The sequence below is a fragment of the Hemiscyllium ocellatum genome, chromosome 49 (genome assembly GCF_020745735.1).
Source record: "Hemiscyllium ocellatum isolate sHemOce1 chromosome 49, sHemOce1.pat.X.cur, whole genome shotgun sequence".
Lineage (NCBI taxonomy): Eukaryota > Metazoa > Chordata > Chondrichthyes > Orectolobiformes > Hemiscylliidae > Hemiscyllium > Hemiscyllium ocellatum.
In genome coordinates this window covers 3,595,535-3,616,415 of record NC_083449.1, presented here as the reverse complement: position 1 = coordinate 3,616,415, position 20,881 = coordinate 3,595,535, and the positions used below count along the sequence as shown (strand labels likewise).

The following is a 20,881-nucleotide window of genomic DNA, read 5'->3' as shown; positions in this document are numbered from 1 at the left end:
AAAATGTCTCAAAAATCGCTAACATATTATTTGTTCTCTGTTCACAAATGTTCATACAAGAGCAGTGATATTGGTGAGTTTAGTGAGATGGAAGAACTGAACCAAATCAGTATTATTTGGGAAATGATGTTGGGACAATGGATTGGATTGAAGGTTGGGAAACACCAGCTCTTGATCACCTACGTCCCGGAGTATTTAATGTAGTGGGCTGAGTAATACTAGATGCAATGATGACCATGTTCCAAGATTCTATAAGCTCTGCGATATTTACACAGATTGGGGGCGAGCTAATGTAAGCAATCCAATCGAAAAGGGAGGTAGATATAAAATTGTGAACTATAGACCAGTCAGCCTCAGGGAAAAAAATCGAAATGAAAGCTTCAATTGCGAAGCATTTGACAAAATAGTTTTCAGGATCTGATAGCATCGACATGAAGGGCCTGTTCCAGGGCACACTGTTCTGTCTTCTAAGCTTGACAAACCGACTGGCCATCTTTGAGGATGTAAACAGTAGAGCTGATGAGAGTGTAACAGTTACTGAGGAGAAAAAAGTACAACTAACGCCCTGGACACCGCAGCAAAGGCAGAGGGGAGAGAGACATTCTATCCTTCCACACTTACATCTGATGATATTTATGGCGTGTGACTGTGTGAATATTGTGTCAGAGAGGTTGTTCGAAAAGGGCGGACGTTTCGTCGAACGTAACTGTGCTTGTGTGTCCGCGAATATTATGATATTTCTGGGTCTCTCGTGAAAATCAAAAACATTTTCAATTCAACTTATTCCCCGGCTCCCCCACGAGACCTCAAAGATAGAATTTAACACAATGTATTTGTTGATTTCAAGATTTCAGTCTAAAAGTACCGATAATGTCAGCGCTCAGCTCAAAGAGCTCGGTCTGTGCGGCAGCAAAATGCGTTTAACTCGACAGCGGAGCCATCTATTCGAGTTAAAACTTTTCAGTCGCAAACCTTCTCCTGTCTGGGTCAGGAGCGATCGAACCTGGTTCTCTGGAGATGCGGAATTTCGTAGGAATCGGAGAGTTTAGGCCGTTAGAGAAACACAGAGGTAGAAGGAACAGGGGAGCTGACGGCAGGTTGTTCCTGCACCGTTTGCTCGCTGCGATGAAGTTCCTTAGTGCCGCCGCCAGCAGCTTCATTGCTGACCCAGTTCAGACTGATCCAGAGAGAGATTCAGCGCAGAGTTCTCGATGAGTGACAGTGCAGCCGCCGAAACAGCTCCTCCAGCCTCCGCTCTCAGCAAAGTTAAAGCTTACAAGAAAAAGGCGACGGCTCCCAGGAAAACAAAACAGCCGATCCCCAGTTGGGCAAGCTGATTCTGAAGATTATCGGAGATAGCAAGGATCGCAAAGGGACGTCTCTGTCCGCTGTAAAGAAGGCGCTGGAGAGAAGCGGGATCGATGTGGGAAAGCGAAAGGCACAGATCAGGGTGAGTATCAGGAGGTGCCTGGCGAACGGCTCCCTTGTTCTGGTCAAGGGCCAGGGCGTCTCCGGCTCCTTCAAACTCCCTAAGAATCCAGTCAAGGCAAAAGCGGGAAAGAAGGCGGGAACATCAGCGGCCGCCAAGAAACCGGCCGTGAAGAAATCACTGGCCAAGAAGGCGACAGCGAAGAAATCCCCGGCCAGGAAAGCGACAGTTAAGAAATCCCCAGTCAAGAAAGCGAGCGGCAAGAAGACGGCACCGCCAAAGAAAGCGGTGAGCAAAACAGCGCCAAAGAAACGGACTCCCGTGAGAAGATGAAAAAGACCAAGGGCCCTAAAGCCCCCAAACCCCTCAGCAAATCAGCGAAAAGCAAGGCCAAGCGCAAAGCAAAAGTGACCAAGACAGCAGCAAAAGAATGAACCCGTCAGTGTGACATGTAACCATCTGAACCCAAAGGCTCTTATCAGAGTCACCCACATCTCTCAGGGAAGAGCTGAGCCCGGACCCAATGTTCCCTGTCCCGGCGCCGAGCGCAGACCTACCTTAGATATTAATTGATTTGAATAACTCAAATACACACTCGTGCCATGATTTACGAGAGCGGAGACCGATGAATGGCAAATGTATCATATAGGGAGGGTTTATTGATCTCTATCTGATTATTTCACTTCGCGACTCCACCGAGTCACGAATGTAACACATTGTGGTATTTTTATTTCCTTGACCCGTTCAGGAATGTGACTTTGTTCAGTTTTGATTCTGAGTCCCTGCGGATGTTTTCATGCCCTGTTCCTTCCATCGGCCTGTTACAGACAGTTCAGGCGGCAATTCCACATTGTCTTCGGGCTAATTACAACCTGGGGGTAATAAAAAAAATCCCAGGGGCGGCTCAGTGGTTAGCACTGCTGCCTCACAGCGCCAGGGACGACTGTGTGGAATTTGCACATTCTCCCCGTGTCTGCGTGGGTTTCCTCTGGGTGCTCCGGTTTCCTCCCACAGTCCAAAGATGTGCAGGTTAGGTGAATTGGCTATGCTAAATTGCCCGTAGTGTTAGGTGGATTAGTCAGGGGTAAATGTAGGGGAATTGGTCTGGGTGGGGTTGCTCTTCGGAGGGTCGGTGTGGACTTGTTGGGCCGAAGGGCCTGTCTCCACGCTGTGGGTAATTTAATCATAAAGGTGAGATTGTCCTTTTATTGGTGTACACTGAATTAGCTTTTAAGATGTTTAAATTGGTGTGGTTGTTTCGATTTACCCGCTGTGAATCAACGTTCAGTTGTTTAGTTTGCCTCGGCTGGAACCCTCCAACCACAACGGATGAATGTAGATTTCTCCAGCTTTCTCATTTCCCTTGCTCCCCACCTTATCCCAATCCCAACCTTGGGACTCAGCAATGCCTTCTTGACCTACAGTCTTCTTCCCGACCTCTCCGGCCGCACCCCCTCTCCGGCCTATCACCCTCACCATAACCTCCTTCCGCCTATCGCATTCCCAAAGCTCCTCCCCCAAGTCCCAACTCCCTACCTTTTATCCTCTCCTGCTTGGCACACCCTCCTCATTCCTGAAAAAGGGGTTATATGCCCGAAACATCGATTCTCCTGCTCCTTGGATGCTGCGTGACTTGCTGCGCTTTTCCAGCAACACATTTTTTCAGCTCTGGGTTGTTTTAAACCCCACCTTTCCTCCTGCCTGATAGACAGATCAGGCCGTGCTCCCGCCTCCTGTCCGCGCTGACTAACTAGCTTTTAAAGAATTACTATAAAATATTAAATTTTATCTTAGTTGCAGACGGATGGCGTTTTGCGTTTTAAGGTTACTTTAATCTCAAGGTTTCAGAGGGTGAATTCGGCGGGCATTTTGAAATTGACCGTCATTGCCAGTGAACCAAGCAGACTCCAACAATTCTTTTCCTGCCTTTCCTGTCCCTTCCGGAGCCGTTTCTCTGTGGGCTGAGAGACAGGGCTGTATCCAATCCCAGCTCCCTTAAACAGGGAGCACCGCAGCAGCCTCAGCATTGACAGCTGCAGCCTGAACCAAGCAGACAGCGCGCAAATCCACCGGAGGGAAAGCTCCCCGCAAGCAGCTGGCGACCAAAGCGGCCCGCAAGAGCGCTCTGGCCACGGGCGGAGTGAAGAAACCCCATCGCTACAGGCCCGGCACGGTGGCTCTGCGGGAGATCCGCCGCTACCAGAAATCCACCGAGCTGCTGATCCGCAAACTGCCCTTCCAGCGCCTGGTGCGAGAGATCGCTCAGGACTTCAAGACCGACCTGCGCTTCCAGAGCTCGGCGGTGATGGCCCTGCAGGAGGCCAGCAAGGCTTACCTGGTGGGACTGTTTGAGGACACCAATCTGTGCGCCATCCACGCCAAGCGGGTCACCATCATGCCCAAAGACATCCAGCTGGCCCGCCGGATCCGGTTCACCCCGACAGTGAGAGACACAACGGCTTTTCAGAGCCACTAAACCATCCAGAGAGAGCGGGAGGCGATCGTAGTCGTTGGAACATGGCTTTGAATAATATTAAGGGGGGGGGGTGACGTCAGTTATATACTTCAGGGGCGTTAGTTGAAGACACATCGCACAAGTGGCAGTGATTAAAATATACGCTGCTGTGAATGTAATGTAATTTCCACATGCTTCATTATAGTACTGCAGTATTAATTCTGGATTAAATCCCCTCTGCCCTCACTGTCTCCCTTGGTGTTCCCACTAGTTACAGCTGGTATGATCATTGCCGAGGAAGCTGGCGGGAAAACATGGCGCCAAATCACTGTTTTCTTTCAAATTTGAAAACCCTGCCGAAATGTAGATCAGAGAATGGAGCTTTACGGAAAACAATGCATTCGTATTTAGTCATTAATTTGCATTTTTTTCTTTCGGTTAATGAAGCTATTTGAAGGATTCGAGATTGCCTTCGGAGAGAATCCTCAGTCCTGTGAGGATTTCATGAACGTTCTTCGGCGTGAGCGCATTAATAATGATAAACGCCGCCTTTAGGTATTATTTTAATACCGTGCTCCCTTATAGCAAAAGTTCCACATTAACAATTCCAGTCCGGCGACTGTTCTGGTTTCATCTCGGTTCGTTTTGAAAGCTTCTAACCGACAGCAGAAAGCCTCATTTACACTATTCTGCAACACACCAGAACCCGCGCGGAGTTTTGGAAATAAAAAAAATAAATGTGTAATGCATCTACCCGTGGGTCTGTAAGAAAAGGAGCACTTCTTTTGTTTCCCAGGGGTGACAGTCAGGGATCACACCCCGGGAGCTTGTCGCTCCCAGAATAATCAAATATTAGTGAGTAACTTGAGCAAATAGCAGCAAACAGAGAGAGAAAAAAAAATCACTGGTGTTCAATATGCTCCCGAGAGGCAGGGAGAAGAGGGCACATTCTCTATTCTTGATGCCAGCGCCAAATCATTAACACCTTTCCTTCCAATTTGAAAAGCCCGCCATTTCACACATAACGGAGTATGTTTTTACATAGAAAAATGATGTATATAAAAAAAACCTTGTTCAGAGCGGAATTCATCAATACTTGTTAATTAGGTTATAAATACATACTTCAGACAATCTCTCGCTCATTCATTTGCCTAACTGCATCTATCTCTTTCTACTTTTTTTCTGGACTTGAAGAACTGGCAGAAACAAAAAGAAGCGCCAAGAACTGCAATCTGCAATTAATCTCTTCATTTCACATTTCGAAAGCACTCCGATATGTTGATTAAACATTACAGAACGTTCTTCCGGCTGAGCTCATTTAATCATCTTTAGACAATATTTTAATGTCGCCTAGCCTTTGTGCACTAGTTCGGACATCACCAAAAACTCCACATTTGCTGTCCCAGTCCTGCAGCTGCTCTGGTTTGATCTCGGTTCACTTTGATAATCTCTCACGGACAGCAGAAAGCCTTATTTACTGTAATCTGAAAACGGAGAAAACAGCGCCAGAGACCCAGGTTCGAGTCTAGTCGGCATAGAACTAAAGACATGGACCGCCAATCGTAAGATGTATCTGCTCCGAGTACTTGAAGACGGAGACACGTTTCTTTTTGGTTTACCTGGGGAGATATTCACCGTTCATATCGCACCGTGAATGGTGGCTCCGGAACTGACATTTGAAGTGGTCATCCACATACTTTTTAAAAAGGTTGAGGTTTCTGACCTCCACTACCTTCGCATGCAGTGTCTTCCAGATTTCCACCACTTGCTGAGTGAAAAGATTTTTCTGAAATTCCCTCAATATCTTTACATCTAACTCTTCACCATAGCGAGAATCCTTACCCTTACCATATCATTACTTAAGCACCACTTGTGATTACTTGCTCAAACAAGGGAAACAGCTTCTCTCTATTCACCCTGTCCCACACGCCTCATAAATCGTTTATACTTCAATCGTGTTCCACCGCAGTCACCTCTGCTCTAGAGAAAACATTCCTTTTTTTGGAAGTAATATTTGTGCTTTAATCCCAATCCCCAATATTGCGCTGGATTTATCACCGCTACTGTCAGTCAGTTTAAATGTGAATAATTTATTCCTGCATCCTTAGGCGCATGCGCGATGCTACTCTTCCTCCTAAACAATGTTCCTGAGTAAAGGAGCGCATGCGTAAGGCCCTCCCCCAGCGCTGCAATTGAGCATTTACTCAGTGAGTGCAAAAGGTTTGTTTGAAACTGACCGCAATGGAGAGATCAGCGCCCAGGGAAGCGAGGGAACAGCAGGCTCCTTCCAGCAGCACATCGGGATGGGAGCCTGGGACACAGAGGGGGCTCCGAGACCGGGATTGATTCGGGGTGAGTTCAGGGAGAACCGGGGGCTGTTTGTAAGAGGCCGAGCGGAGCAGGAACTGGTCCCGGAACTTGGAGTGAGCGGGCTGGGGGGAAGAGAGAGGCCTTTCTCGGGCTGTGTGTGGGCCTGCTGAGGGAGACGGAGCGGGAAGAAGTTTCTATTCAAGCCAAGAGTCAAACACAACTGATGCAATATATTTTTTGATTTCTCCCTATACTCAATGCACAACAGCTCAGTTCCAATAAATGCCATGATGCTTAGTCAATTATCATTTGCAGCATCAGAAGAGGGATAGATTGTATCCTCTTATGAAATAAACATTCAGGAATGTATTAACTCCACATGCAATGAAGGCAATTTTAAAAAGTTAGTCAAGGTGAATAAACAAATCAATCATTCTGTTACATTGTTACAGCAAGGATTTCTGAAGATATAGAAGGAATCTTTGGCATTATCTGTACCTGAGAAGGACAAAATTAATCTTTTGATAAATAGAAGTCTTATGCGAAAGGCATAACTGAACAGTGTAAATTCCAAATGAACCTCTGAGCCATAGCCTGACCTACACACAACCACCATCTCTAATTTATCCTCTTATGTGTGCTTGCATACATATGCACATACACCATTCTCTCACAGACAGCTACTGACTGATTTACAGTTGTTGCAAACTTGTATGCCATCCTGAAATACTCATTCCAACATCTAAAAGTAATGAAAATCTATATACACCGCAACTAGTGGAAAATATTTCAAACTGATTTCTACTCTCAGATCTGAAGTCAAAAGAAATTTACAGCACAGAATAAGTCTCTTCAAATTATTAAGTCTAAATGATCAAAGACAGTCTGTAACAACGTAACAGTTGATTGAGCTAACAATTCTAAGCATTCCATTTTCATAAAACTATCATGGCAGCAGAAAAGCTGCCATCTCCATCTGTATCGTAACCTCATTCTCCATTTCGTAGTAATTTTATTTTTCTGTCCAGCAACAAAGTTTTTTTTTTATTCTATATGTATTTCAAAATTTGTTTTGATTTTCTATGAAGAGTCCTGCATTCCTCTTGACCCTCCCTTCATTATAATACAAAAAAAAAGCAAGGAATCAGGATATAGTTTTCTGAAGGAGTCATTGGAATTGGATCATAACTATTTAAAGCCTTGCAGAATGAAAGAGAAAGCCAAAATTGGTCGGTTTGTCAAGCTGCTCATTTTTTTTTCTAACATGAGTTGATATTTAAACTCCTACCTGCCATAGAGCAACACAAGAGTCTGCTAACAGCTTGCACCAGATCCTGTCCACATTGGTAAATAAAATAGAATTGGCCAATTCTCTTTCCTGTACAAGGAACACTGTGGTTAGTCAGCTGCAATTCAGTTGAAGCGTTCACTTTGTTGCAAATGGATTCGGTTAATATTGATCATTAATTCATTGGTTAAAACATGTCACCATGCAAAAATTGATAGCATTCTGAAAACCAGACCATTGTTCCTGGTTAGACTCTGCACTACAGGAATTACAAAAGTCCATTGCTTTTCTCCCCTTGATTCTGAAGAAAAGCACAGATGCTTTTCTGTTGCAATGTGTTGCATGTGCAGTCGTCCATGGATCCTACAGGCACGAAAGCTAAAGAACATTGGCTGTGGACATTATTGAACTACATGTGTAGTGCCAGAGATTAACAGATATACAAACACATCCACTTTCACAGACAGGAGCGGACTCCAGTGGCAATGGATAGTACCTCATTCATGTCAAGTAGCAGAAGTTTGAACACTGAAGTACAGTAGCAGTTACTAAAAGTGACATGTTTCAATTTGGATGATACGGAAGCACTGTGAAACACAATAACCAAGAATAAGGAGCACATTGATATCTAGTATCAGAGAGTGAACGAATCTCATTTTCACGCTGAGCCTGGTGCTGATGAATACACACTTTCTCCACATTCACATTCTGGTTGAGGGCCTGAGTAACGCAGAAGCATTTCCATATTTTTTTTTAAAATATATGAAACACTGATTTATAAGGCATTAAGGAGAAAGTGAGGATTGCAGATGCTGGAGATCAGAGCTGAAATGTGTTGCTGGAAAGGCGCAGGTCAGGCAGCATCCAAAGAACAGGACAATCAACGTTTCGGCAGGAGCCCTTCTTCAGGAATGAGGAAAGTGTGCCAAGCGGGCAAAGATAAAAGGTAGGGAGGAGGTACTTGGGGGAGGGGCATTGGAAATGCGATAGATGGAAGGAGGTTAAGGTGAGGTTGTTAGGCCGGAGTGGGGGTGGGGGCAGAGAGGTCAGGAAGAAGATTACAGGTTAGGAAAGTGGTGCTGAGTTCAAGATTTGGGACTGACACAAGTTGGGGGGAGGGGAAATGAGGAAACTGGAGAAGTCAGAGTTCATCCCTTGTGGTAGGAGGGTTCCTAGGCAGAAGATGAGCCGCTCTTCCTCCAGCCATCATGTTGCTATGGTCTGGCGATGGAGGAGTCGAAGGATCTGCATGTCTTTGGTGGAGTGGGAGGAGGAGTTGAAGTGTTGAGCCACGGGGTGGTTGGTCCAGGTGTCCCAGAGGTGTTCTCTGAAACGTTCCGCAAGTAGGCGGCCTGTCTCCCCAATATAGAGAAGGCCACATCGGGTGCAGCGGATGCAGTAAAATGATGTGTGTGGAGGTGCAGGTGAATTTGTGGAGGATATGGAAGGATCCCTTGGGGCCTTGTAGGGAAGTAAAGGGGGAGGTGTGCGCGCAAGTCTTGCATTTCTTGCGGTTGCAGGGGAAGGTGCCGGGAGTGGAGGTTGGGTTGGTGGGGGGTATGGACCTGACGAGGGAGTCACGGAGGGAGTGGTCTTTTTGGAATGCTGATAGGGGACGGAAATATATATGCCTGGTGGTGGGGTCCGTTTGGAGGTGGCGGAAATGACGACAGATGATACGATGTATATGGAGGTTGGTGGGGTGGTCGGTGAGGACCAGTGGGGTTCTGTCCTGGTGGTGATTGGAGGGGCAGAGGAGCGGGAAGTGGGAGAAGATGCGGTGGAGAGCATCGCTGATCACGTCTGGGGGGAAATTGCGGTCTTTGAAGAAGGAGGCCATTTGGCTTCTACGGTATTGGAACTGATCCTCCTGGGAGCAGATGTGGCAGAGACGAAGGAATTGGGAATATGGGATGGTGTTTTTACAGGGGGCAGGGTGGGAGGAGGTGTAGTCTAGGTAGCTGTGGGTGTCGGTCGGTTTATAGTAAATGTCCGTGTTGATTCGGTCGCCCGAGATAGAAATGGAGAGGTCTAGGAAGGGGAGGGAGGAGTCTGAGACGGTCCAGGTAAATTTGAGGTCGGGGTGGAAGGTGTTGGTAAAGTGGATTAACTGTTCATCCTCCTCGTGGGAGCACGAGGCAGCGCTGATACAGTCATCGATGTAGCGGAGGAAAAGGTGGGGGGTGGTGCCAGTGTAGCTGCGGAAGATGGACTGTCCACATATCCTACGAAGAGGCAGGTCATAGCTGAGGCCCATGGCTACTCATTTGGTTTGGAGGAAGTGGAAAGAAAAAAGAGAAGTTGTTCAGAGTGAGGACCAGTTCAGTCAGTCAGAGGGTGTCAGTGGAAGGGTACTGGTTGGTACGGCGGGAAAGGAAGAAGCGGAGGGCTTTGAGTCCTTCGTGATTGGGGATGGAGGTGCACATGGACTGGATTTCCATGGTGAAGGTAAGGCGTTGGGGACCGGAGAAGTGAAAATCATGGAGGTGGTGGAGGGCGTGGGTGATTCCCGAACGTAGGTGGGGAGTTCTTGGACTAAGGGGAACAGGACCGTGTCGAGGTAGGCAGAGATGAGTTCGGTGGGGCAGGAGCAGGCTGAGATAATGTGTCAACCAGGGCAGTCAGGTTTGTGGATTTTGGGCAGGAGGTAGAAACAGCAGTGTGGGGTTGTGGGGCTGAGGTTGGAGACATTGGATGGGAGATCCTCTGAGGTGATGAGGTTATGGGTGATCTGGGAGATGATAGTTTGGTGGTGGGAGCTGGGGTCATGGTCAAGGGGGCAGTAGGAGGAGGTGTCCGCGAGCTGGCATTTAGCCTCAGCGGTGTAAAGGTCGGTGCGCCAAACTATTACTGCGCATCCCTTGTCTGCCGGTTTGATACGGAGGTTGGGGTTAGAACAGAGGGAGTGGAGGGCTGCACGTTCTGAGGATAAGAGGTTGGAGTGGGTGAGAGGGGTGGAGAGGTTGAGGCGGTTAATGTCGCAGCGGCCGTTGGCTATGAAGAGATCAAGGGCAAGTAAGAGTCCAGCCTGGGGTGTCCAGGTGGATGGGGGAGAAGGAGTCGTCAGAGAGTGGACGAGAATCCGGTTTGAAGAAGTAGGCGCGAAGGCGAAGGCAGCGGAAGAATTGTTCGATGTCTCGCCGGATGTTGAACTCGTTAATCCGACAGCGTAGGGGAATGAAGGTGAGGCCTCTGCCGAGGACTGAGTTCTAGAGGGATTGTGAAAACACAGCAGGGCTGGGTATAAGGGATTAAACTCGCCTGATAAGGTGTATCAGATCTTGACATGCCGAACAGGAAACACAAGGCAACATTAAAAAAAAGTGTCTGTGATATAGACCAGTGCCACTCCTTTAATGTGATACAGATTGGCAGCATAACAGAAAACTCACACACACACACACAGCCAGGTAATGCTGAAAGAGGAAAAAAAAGTGAAATTTACGCCCGGGTATTTCTAAATATGGACAGTTATAAATTGATTCACCAAACCATTAATCGTTTCAGTTTGTGTCAGATGTTATTTCTTATTGTCCAGCAGCAACTGATAAAGATTACTGTATACATAAAATATATTTTTAAAAGTTTGAATGCGATAAAATTCAGATTCATGGCAAAGATAACATTAATCCCTCAATCACAAAAGGTTAGTGAATGTTGATCAAGTTTATCCTCCACTCAGACCAAAAAAAACACAACTGAACATGGAAAGAGAATGAGATCCACATACTCTACCTGATGCTATTGCCCACAAAACAAAACTGGTACTATAATTATCAAAGACAGGTAATGCAGAAATAATCTCAAATTAGCATTTACATAGAGATACTGACAGTGAGTGGATAAAGTTCAGAATCCCAACAGTTGATGGAAACTAGAATGGAGAACAGGTGAAGAACAGAATGTCCCAGTCTGGACACAAATTGGCTGAATGGCTGTACCAATTCTGTGACTCTGCCATAAATGACATAATCTCTTCTGCATTACGTCCCAATCACAACACCCTAAAATCTGCTATCACCGAATCAATCACAGTCACAGAGAATTCTTTTTCCTAAATTCATTGACAGGATGAGAGAATCACTGGCAAGGCCAGCATTTATTGCCCATCCCTAACTGCCCAGGGGGTAGTTATGTGTCAGCCACATTACTGTGGGTCTGGAGACACATGTAGGCCAGACCAGGTAAAGATGGCTGCTTCCTTCCTTAGGGGACATTAGTGAACCAGATGGCAAGCAAGAATAGATTCCTTGTCATCACTGGACTCATAGAATATCATTGGTTGTCAGCGACTTAAGCAACTTTTGATGCATGAGAGTTGAAAGTGACTGGTACTGATTGAGCACTTGATATTCAGTCACACAGCACAAATCAGACAAGGTTAGCTCAATTCCTGAACTCTCATGTGGACGCAACAAAAACTGACAGGCGGAGATTGATGGCTGGTCTCACATATTCACGCTGCAGAAATTGAAAGGGAAAGCATGATACTTAAACACACACATCAAACCCCCACACACACTTCAAAAACACTGGCAGGCACAATCTGATAAATGCATTTGCATATTTATAAACTAGACATTGACAAATGTTCATAGCTACATCCTGAATTACACAGAGCAGAATAGAACAGGGACAGATTGGTCAATCACACTCAAATGCACATGGCAGGGCATTTCAGAGGAAGACATTCTCATTCACGAAGCAGAAACTTACTGGAACAGATTGATAACACTGTTTCAAATTACTTAAATTGACATGTACGGTTTGATAATGACACTCCCATATTCACAGGAGAAACTGACAGGTAGAGATTGATAACAGAAGTCAGAGTTACATTTGAGGTCGAGTGACCCGACCTTAGAACTGAGTGTGTGCATTTTCCTAGCTGCTACATGGTCTTCTCTATTCTGGGGAAACTGAGTGTAGATTGGGTGTCCACTTTGCCAAACACCTACATTCTGTCCAGAAAACAAGACCCTGAGCTTCCACTTGCCTGCTACTTCAACACACCACCCAGTTCCCTGATGAACATCTCTGCCTCAGGCTTGCTGCAGTGCAAGCTGGAAGAATAGTACCTCATTTTCTGGTTGGGAACACAACAGCCTTCTGGACCCAGTATGGAGTTCTACACTAGGGCTAGAGCTCTCCCATGTCATTACCCAGAACCTCTCACACCAGGCCTTGTTATCACAAGGTCTGCTATTATACACCAACTCACTAACAGTCGCTGTTAATAGTGATTCACCTTCCTTGTCTGACCATGAACTTTGGATTCTATATCCATCTACCAGTTACTCCTGACCCTTCAACATACCCTACCTTCTGCAGAAAAACAAATCATTTCCTGGCTACCATCAGTTCTCAGGAAGGGTTACTGGACTGGAAATGTTAATTCTGATTTCTGTCCTCAGACTCTGTCAGACCTGCTGAGCTTTTCCAGCAAGTTGATTTTGTTTCTGATTTTCAGCACCTGCAGTTCTTTTGGTTTTCACTTGGAGATCAATAGCAACATTTTCATATTCACAGAGCAGAAACTACCAGGGAAAATTGATAACCACATTCACATGTTCACAAAAGAAAATTTGTCAAGCAAACATTGATAAATACACTCACATTTACAATTCGGAGCCTGATTGGGAAGGATTCTTAACTAAACCTTCACAAAGCAAAACCTGACAGGGACTGTTAAAAACTAACTTCTCCTATTCACAGAGCAGAAACTGGCAGGCTTAGATTGACAATTACCCTAACATATTCACTAAGCAGGTATCCTCAGGAGGCTAAGGAAATTCACTGTGTCTGTGAGGACTGCTGCAATTTTTTATCAATGCACCGCCTATCTGGATGTGTCACAGTGTGGTATGGCTACTGTTCTGCCCAAGACCACAAGAAATTACAGTCAGTTGTCAATAAAGCCCAATCCATCACTGAAAGCAGCCTTCCTTCCAAAGGCTCCATTTATACTTCCTCCTGTGTTGGGAAAGCAACCAACATAATCAAAAACCCATCTGACCCCGGTTCTGTGCTCCTCCACCCTGGTCTGTCAGGTAAAGAATACAGAAGTTTGAATATACCGTCCAACAGATTCAAGAACTGATTCTGTGCTATTATTAGACTTTTGAATGGACCTCTCAAATTTTAATGTTATTCTCTCGCTCTGGACCTTCTCTGCACCATTAACACTGTATTCCAGATTCTGTTCTATTGCCCTAATGCACTTTGTATGATATGATCTGCCTGTAAGGCACTCAAAACAATACTTTTCATTGCATCTCTGTACATGTGACAATAATAAATCAGATCAAATCAAGTGGATAACTACACTCACATGCTGCAGAATCTGAGAGGTACAGTTTGATAGCTACAGTCAAACAACCTGACAGGAAAAGTTAAGTAAATACATTCAAACCCTGACATTACAGCACCTGACAGGAAGGATTGACAACTAAACTGTCTTATTCACAAAGCAGAAATTGAGTGACAGATGAAAGTTCAGCTCACACATTCACATAGCAAAAACTGGCAGGAATTGACAATTACACAGACATATTCACCAAGCAGAAACTGACAGCTATAGATTGATGACTATATTTATGTATTCATATAGAGTCTGAAAGGTACAGCTTGACAATCACACTCTCACTTTGACAAAGAAGAAATTGACTGGTTGAGAATGATAACTGTAGTATTCACATATTGACAGGGAAGAATCTGACAGGGACAGATTGGTATTGGCTCTCTCAAATTCACATACTGGAAACAGATTAACAATGACACTCTGGTGTCAAATAGCAAAACCTGACAGGTACTGTTTGATAATTTCACTGAGAAATTGATTATAGCTAAAACTGACAGGTAGATCAATATCTACATTCACACAGAAGATACTGACAGGTACAAATTGATGACTGCATTTAATATTTATACAGCAGAAACTGGCAGGGAGATACTGAGAATGACACACCCGTTCTCAAAGCTGAAACTGACAGGTTCAGGTTGATAACTACACTGTCAGATACACAGCAGATACTGTTAGGGAAAGAATGTTAAGTAAATTCACACATTCACAATGGCAGAAACTGACAGATATATATTGATAACTAAACTCTCACATCCCCATCAGTGTAGCACATAGGGACTGATCCTATTTATTTAAAATGTATCATCAATCAGTCTCTGCCAGTTTCTACTATGTGGATATGAGTTTAGTTATCAATATATACCTGTCAGTTTATACTATGTGGATGTAGTTATCAATCTCTCCCTGTCACTCTCTAGTAAATACATTTTGGACTTTGCAGAGAGTGACAGGGACAGAGACTGATTGATAACTATATTAATTCTCACATTTGCATGGCCTATACTGACAGGTACAGGTCGACAGCCATACTCCCACATTCACCTTGCAGGAACTGACAGGTATGGATTGATAAGAAAACTCTCAGATCCAGATACAAACTTGTACTGGGTAGCCCCATTGTGGAGCTGTAGAGGTGTTGCTTAGTATCTGGTTCTCAGTGAATTGGTATAGATTTCTTTTGTTACAATCATGAGACAAAGAGCAACTCAGGCCAAGAATGCAGTCAGACCTGTAGTTCTGTCTGAAATGATGGCTTGAAAGAAACAGCCTCATGATTATAAAATGAATATTACATTGAAAGGTTTGATATGTCGAACTCAATGTTGATTTACAGGGGATATCTCTTCTCTCTTCTTCCAGACAATTACATGAAGGAGTAAGACAATGTAACATTCTCTCGGTACGAAGCCAAGTGTGATCAGTTCCTTCTAACAAACAGCAGGTATGTTATCGCCGTCAGACTGAAAAACATACTTTCCACAGTCACAGAGCAGTTGAATTAGACACACATGAAACTCAATTTCTAGAGAGAAGTTTTCACAAGAATAGTCAAATACCACCAAGCAATTATAACTTTTTTTTATCCCTCTCCATTTTCAAATCACATCACCTGATTTCCAATAAATGTTATCATTCACAGCCATTGAGTCATCGAGATGTACAGCACTCTTTGGTCCTACTCATCCATGCCAAACAGATGTCAAAAACTAATCCATTCCCATTTGCCAGCACTTGACCCATATCCCTTTGAACCCTTCCTATTCATGGGCCCATCCAGATGTCTTTTAAGTGTTGTAATTGTACCAGTCTTCTCCACTTTCTCTGGCAGCTCATTCCTTATTCGTACCAACTTATGCGTGAAAACGTTGCCGCCTAGGTCAATTTAAAATTTTTCCCGTTTACCTTAAACCTATACCTCCAGTTTTGTACTCCCCCACCTTAGGGAAGAGGCACATTGTCCCTCATGATTTTATAAACCTCTGTGGTCAGCCCTAGCCTGTTCAGCCTCTCTATAGCTCAAATCCTTCAACCCTGACAAATTTCTTGTAAATCTTTCCTGAACCCTTCAACATTTCATAATATCCTTCTAACACGAAGGAGACCAGTATTGCATGCACTATTCCAAAACTGGCCTCACCAATGACCTACACAGCTACAGCATGACCTCCCAACTCCTATACTCGATGCACTGACCAATGAAGAAAACATACCAAATGCCTTCTTCACTCTCCTATCTACTTCCGACTCCACTTTCAAGGAGCTATGAACTTGCATTCCAAGGTCACTTTGTTCAGCAACACTCCCCATGATCTTATCATTAAGTGGACAAGTCCTGCCCTGATTTGCCTTTCCAAAATGTAGCACCCCAGGTTTATCTGAATAAAACTCCACCTGCCACTCCTCAGCCCATTGGCCCATCTGATCAAGACCCTGTAGTACTTTGAAGGAACCTTCTTTGCTGTCTAATTTTGGTGTCATCTGCAAACTTATTAACTATACCTGCTATGTTCAAATCCAAATTATTCACATAAAATGATGAAAAGCAGTAGATCCAACATGGATACTGGTAGCACACCACTGGTCACAAACCTCCAGTCTGAAAAGCAGCTCTCCTCCACCACCACCCCAGTCTTCTACCATCGAGCAAGTTCTGCATCCAATTGGCTACCTTCCCTGTATTCCATGAGATCTAACTTTGCTAACCAATCTCCGACGAGGTTCTTCATGGAACGCCTTACCAGAGAGATCACATCCACCACTCTGACCTCATCAATTCTCTTTGTTATTCTTCAAAAGAACTCATTCAAGTTCATGACACGTTTTCCCATGCACAAAGCCATGCTGACTATCCCTAACCAGTCCTTGTCTTACCAAATGTATGTCAATCCTTTCTCTTAGGATTCCCTCCAACATCTTGCCCACCACCGATATCAGACTCACCGGTCCATAGTTCCCTGGCTTTTCCTTACCACCTTTCTTAAACAGTGACACCACGTTAACAATCTTCTAGTCATCCAGCACCTCATCTGCGACTATCAATGATAAAAATACCTCAGCAAGTTGCTCAGCAATCACTTCCCTACCTTCCCACAGAGTTCGAGGGTGCACCTGATCAGGTCTTGGGGATTTATCCACTTTTATGCCTTTCAAGACATCCAGCACTTTCTCCTCTGTAATATGGACATTTTTCAAGATGTCACTATCTATTTTCCCACATTTTAATTATCTTCCATGTCCTCCTTCACAGTGAACACTGATGCAAAATACTCATTTAGTATCTTCCCCATCTCCCACGGCTCCACGCATCAGGTGGCTTGCTGATCTTTGAGAGGCCCTATTCTCTCCCTAGTTACTCTTTTGTTCCTTAATCTATTTCTAAAAATGCTTTGCATTCTCCATACTTCTAATTGCCAAAGCTATCTCATGTTCCCTTTTTGCCCTCAGGATTTCTCTCATAAGGATACTCCTACGACCTTTACACTCTAAGGATTCACTCAATTTCTTCTGTCTATGCCTGACATATGCTTCATTTTTTCAAAACCAAAACCTCAATTTTTCTCGTTATCCCACATTCCCACCACCTACGAGCCTTTCCTTTCACCCAAACAGGAATATACTAACTCTAGACTCTTGTTATCGCATTTTGAAGGCTTCCCATTTCCCAGCCTTCACTAACTCCAAACATCTGCCCCCAATCAGCTTTTGAAAGTTCTTGCCTAATTCTGTCAAAAATTAGTCTTTCTCCAATTTCTAACTTCAGCTTTTAGATCCTGTCTATCCTTTTCCATCACTATTTAAAAAAAAACAGATTTATGGTTGCTGGCTCCAAACTACTCCCCCACTGACACCTCAGTCACCTGCCCTGCGTTATTTCCCAGGACTAGGTCAAATTTTGCATCTTCTCTAGCAGGAACACCCACCTACTAAATCAGAAATTTTCCTTGTACACACTTAAATTCCTCTCCTTTTAAACCCTTAACACTACGGCAGTCCCTGTCTGCATTTGAAATGTTAAAATCCCCTGCTGTTCCCAGGAATATCATCCCTAAGTACAGTAGTAATGCTATCCCTAATCAAAACTGACACTCCCCTCCTCTCTTGCCCCCACTTTCTAAGCTTCCTGTAGCATTTGTATCCTGGAACATGAAGCTCCTTCTCTTGGAACATTTGCATGTTGATTAAGAAATTTTCTTTGAATTTTCAAAGTCTCTTCTCCATCCAAGCCTTTAACACAATGGTACTTCCAGACAATGTTTGTAAAAACCTACTATTACAGCCTTTATATTCTTACATATATCTGAAATCTGTGTATATTTGTTCCTCAGTTTCCTTCTGACTGTTGGGCCTATAGTACAGTCCCATCATGGTGATTATCTCTTTCTTATTTGAACCCAGATATTTTCACTGGATGGTCTTTTTCAGAAATATTTTCTCTAATTACAGCAGCAATGTTTTCCTTCATCAAAAACACCACTGCACCTTCTCTTTTACTTGCCTTTCTATCCTTCCGATAGCCCCCTCGTATTTCTATAATCTATTGAATACAGACCCAGAGATATCTTCAATTGCTGTTTTTCTGACAAGTCCTTCACCCTGGGGTCATTCTTGTAAATGTACTCTGAGCTCCCTCCAACACAAGTACATTCTTCCTGAGATAATGGGCCCAAAGCTGCTCACAATATTCCAAATGCAGTCTGACCACAGCTGATAGAACCTCAGCAGTACATCTCTGCTCTTGTATTGTAGCCTCCTTGAAATAAATGTTAAAATGGCATTTGCCTTCCAAACTGCCAACTGAACCTGCCAGTTAACCTTAAGAGAATTCCTGAACTAGGACTCCCAAGGTCCCTTGCCTTTGAATTCCTGAAGACATTCCCTGTTCAGAAAATTATCAACATCTTTATTCCTTCTGCCAGAGTGCAGAACCTCACAATTTCCCACATTGTATTCCATCTGTCACTTCTTCATCCACTCTTGCAGCCTTTCCAAATCCTTCTACACCTCCGCACCTCCTCAGCACCATTTGCCCCTCCACAACATCTATCCCATGTGCAAACGTGGTAACAATACCCTCAGTTCCTTTGTCCAGATCGTTAAGGCATAACATGAATAGTTGTGGTCCTAACACTGACCCCTGTGGAAGTCCATGAGTCACCGGCTGACATTCTGTAAAAGACCTTTTTATCCTGACTCTCTGCCTTCTGCCAAGCAGCCAATTCTCTGCCTTTACCTTATTTAGCAGCCTGCTGTGTGGTATCTTATCAAAGGCCTTCTGGAAATGCAAATCGATTACATCCACTGGCTCTGTGTTGTCTAACTTGCTTGTTACTTCCTCAAAGAATTCAAACAGATCGGTCAGGGAAGACCTATCCTTAAAGCTGTGCTGACTCTGCCCTGTTTTACCATGCACTTTCAAGTACTCTGCAGCCTCATTCTAAACAAGGGATTCTCAAACCTTAGGAATGACTACGTTCTAGCTACGTAGCCTATAGTTTCCGGCCTCTGCCTCCCTCCTTTCTTAAACACATGTTGCATTAGCCATTTTCCAGTCATCTGGAACCCTGCCTGACTCTAGTGCTTTCTGAAAGATCATCACCAATGCCTCTTCAATCTACTCCGCTGTCTCCTTCAGTTATCTGGAGTGTAGTCCATCCGGTCTTGGTGATTTATCCACCTTCAGCTTCCCAGCACCTTCCCCTTACCAATGGCCAATGCACTCACTTCTGTCCCCAAGTTTCCCTTGAAGTTGTGGTCGGATGCTGGTGTCTTCCACTGTTAAAAATTGATGGAAAGTACCTCTTCAGATCCTCTGCCATGCCGTGGTTCACCATTACTACTTCTCCAGCATTGGACAGCTTGAAAACAATGTCCACTCGTGTCTCTTTGTAACCGTTTAGATAGCCAAGAAAATTGCCTACAGCCCTCTTCTTTATTAGTAGCATGCTTACTCTCATATTTCACTTCTTTCCCCATCCCCACCTTTTTTAAAAAAAAAGTTATTTCTGTTTTTTAAAGACTTCCCAATCTTCTGGCTTCCACTAATCTTTACCACACTATGTGCTGCTTGTGTTGCCTTTATGCTCTCCTTGACTTCCCCCGTCAACCAGGGTTGTCTCATCCTCCCCTTAGTATTTTTCTTCTTCCTTGGGATGAATTTCTGCAATGTCTCCTGAATTAACCCAGAAACTCCTGCCATCGGTGCTTCACTGTCTTCGCTGGTCGGCTCTCCCTTCCAGTCAACTCTGTCCAGCTTTACCCACATGTCTTTGCAGTTACCTTTACCCAATTGTCATCCAGTTACATGTGATTCAATCTTCTCCCTCTCGTGCTGCAGGGTGAACTCTATTATGTTATGGCCACTGCATCCTAGGAGTTCCTTCACTTTGAGCTACCTCGTGACAAATCACTAAATCCAGAATTGCCTGTTCCTGAGTAGGCTCTACCAGAAACTGCTCCAAACAAAAAAATCTTTCAGATAATTCCACATTTTCTTGAGAACCGCTACAAACCTGTTATTCCCAGTCCACCTGCATACTGAAGTCCCCAATGATTATTGTAACAGTTCCTTACATGCTTTTATAATCTCCTGATGTATTTTCTCCCCCACATCGTGACAACGGCCAATGGCTTGTACACAAGTTCCTTCCAGATCTTTTCCCCTTTGTGGTTCCTGATCTCTACCCTCACGGATTCTACACCTTCTGACTCTATTTTGCTTCTTGCTGTCAATTTTATTTTATTTCTTGCAAACAAGGCAACCCCTCTGACTCTGCCCATTGCCTTTTCGATAGCTTGGATAATTAGTTACCAGACAGCCTTTTCTCTGATACCTACAACACTGTGAATGCCAAGTTTACTCTGGCGTACCAGCTTATTTACCTTGTTCTGTAGATCGTGTATATTTAGTTACAAGTCCCTCAGCCCTGTGTTAATTGTCCCTCTTCCTTATATTTGTCTCCTTATCTGCTGTGCTTAAAGTTAGATTCCTGATCCTTTTCATACTTTATGTCTTGCAACATGTTGTGAAAGCTTTAA

At 44.3% G+C, this 20,881-nt stretch overlaps 2 protein-coding genes across 2 annotated transcripts in view; one reads left to right on the top strand and one right to left on the bottom strand.

Moving 5' to 3' along the window:
* LOC132837285 (late histone H2B.L4-like) overlaps positions 1 to 1,160 on the bottom strand; it is a 28,781-nt gene extending 27,621 nt beyond the window's left edge. The window contains exon 1 of the mRNA XM_060856959.1: positions 1,004 to 1,160. Within this exon, the coding sequence (XP_060712942.1) occupies positions 1,004 to 1,160 (157 nt within the window). The remainder of the gene's footprint in view (positions 1 to 1,003) is intronic.
* Positions 1 to 20,881, top strand: part of LOC132837378 (histone H4) — a 565,847-nt gene that overhangs the window by 32,852 nt on the left and 512,114 nt on the right. The window lies entirely within an intron of this gene.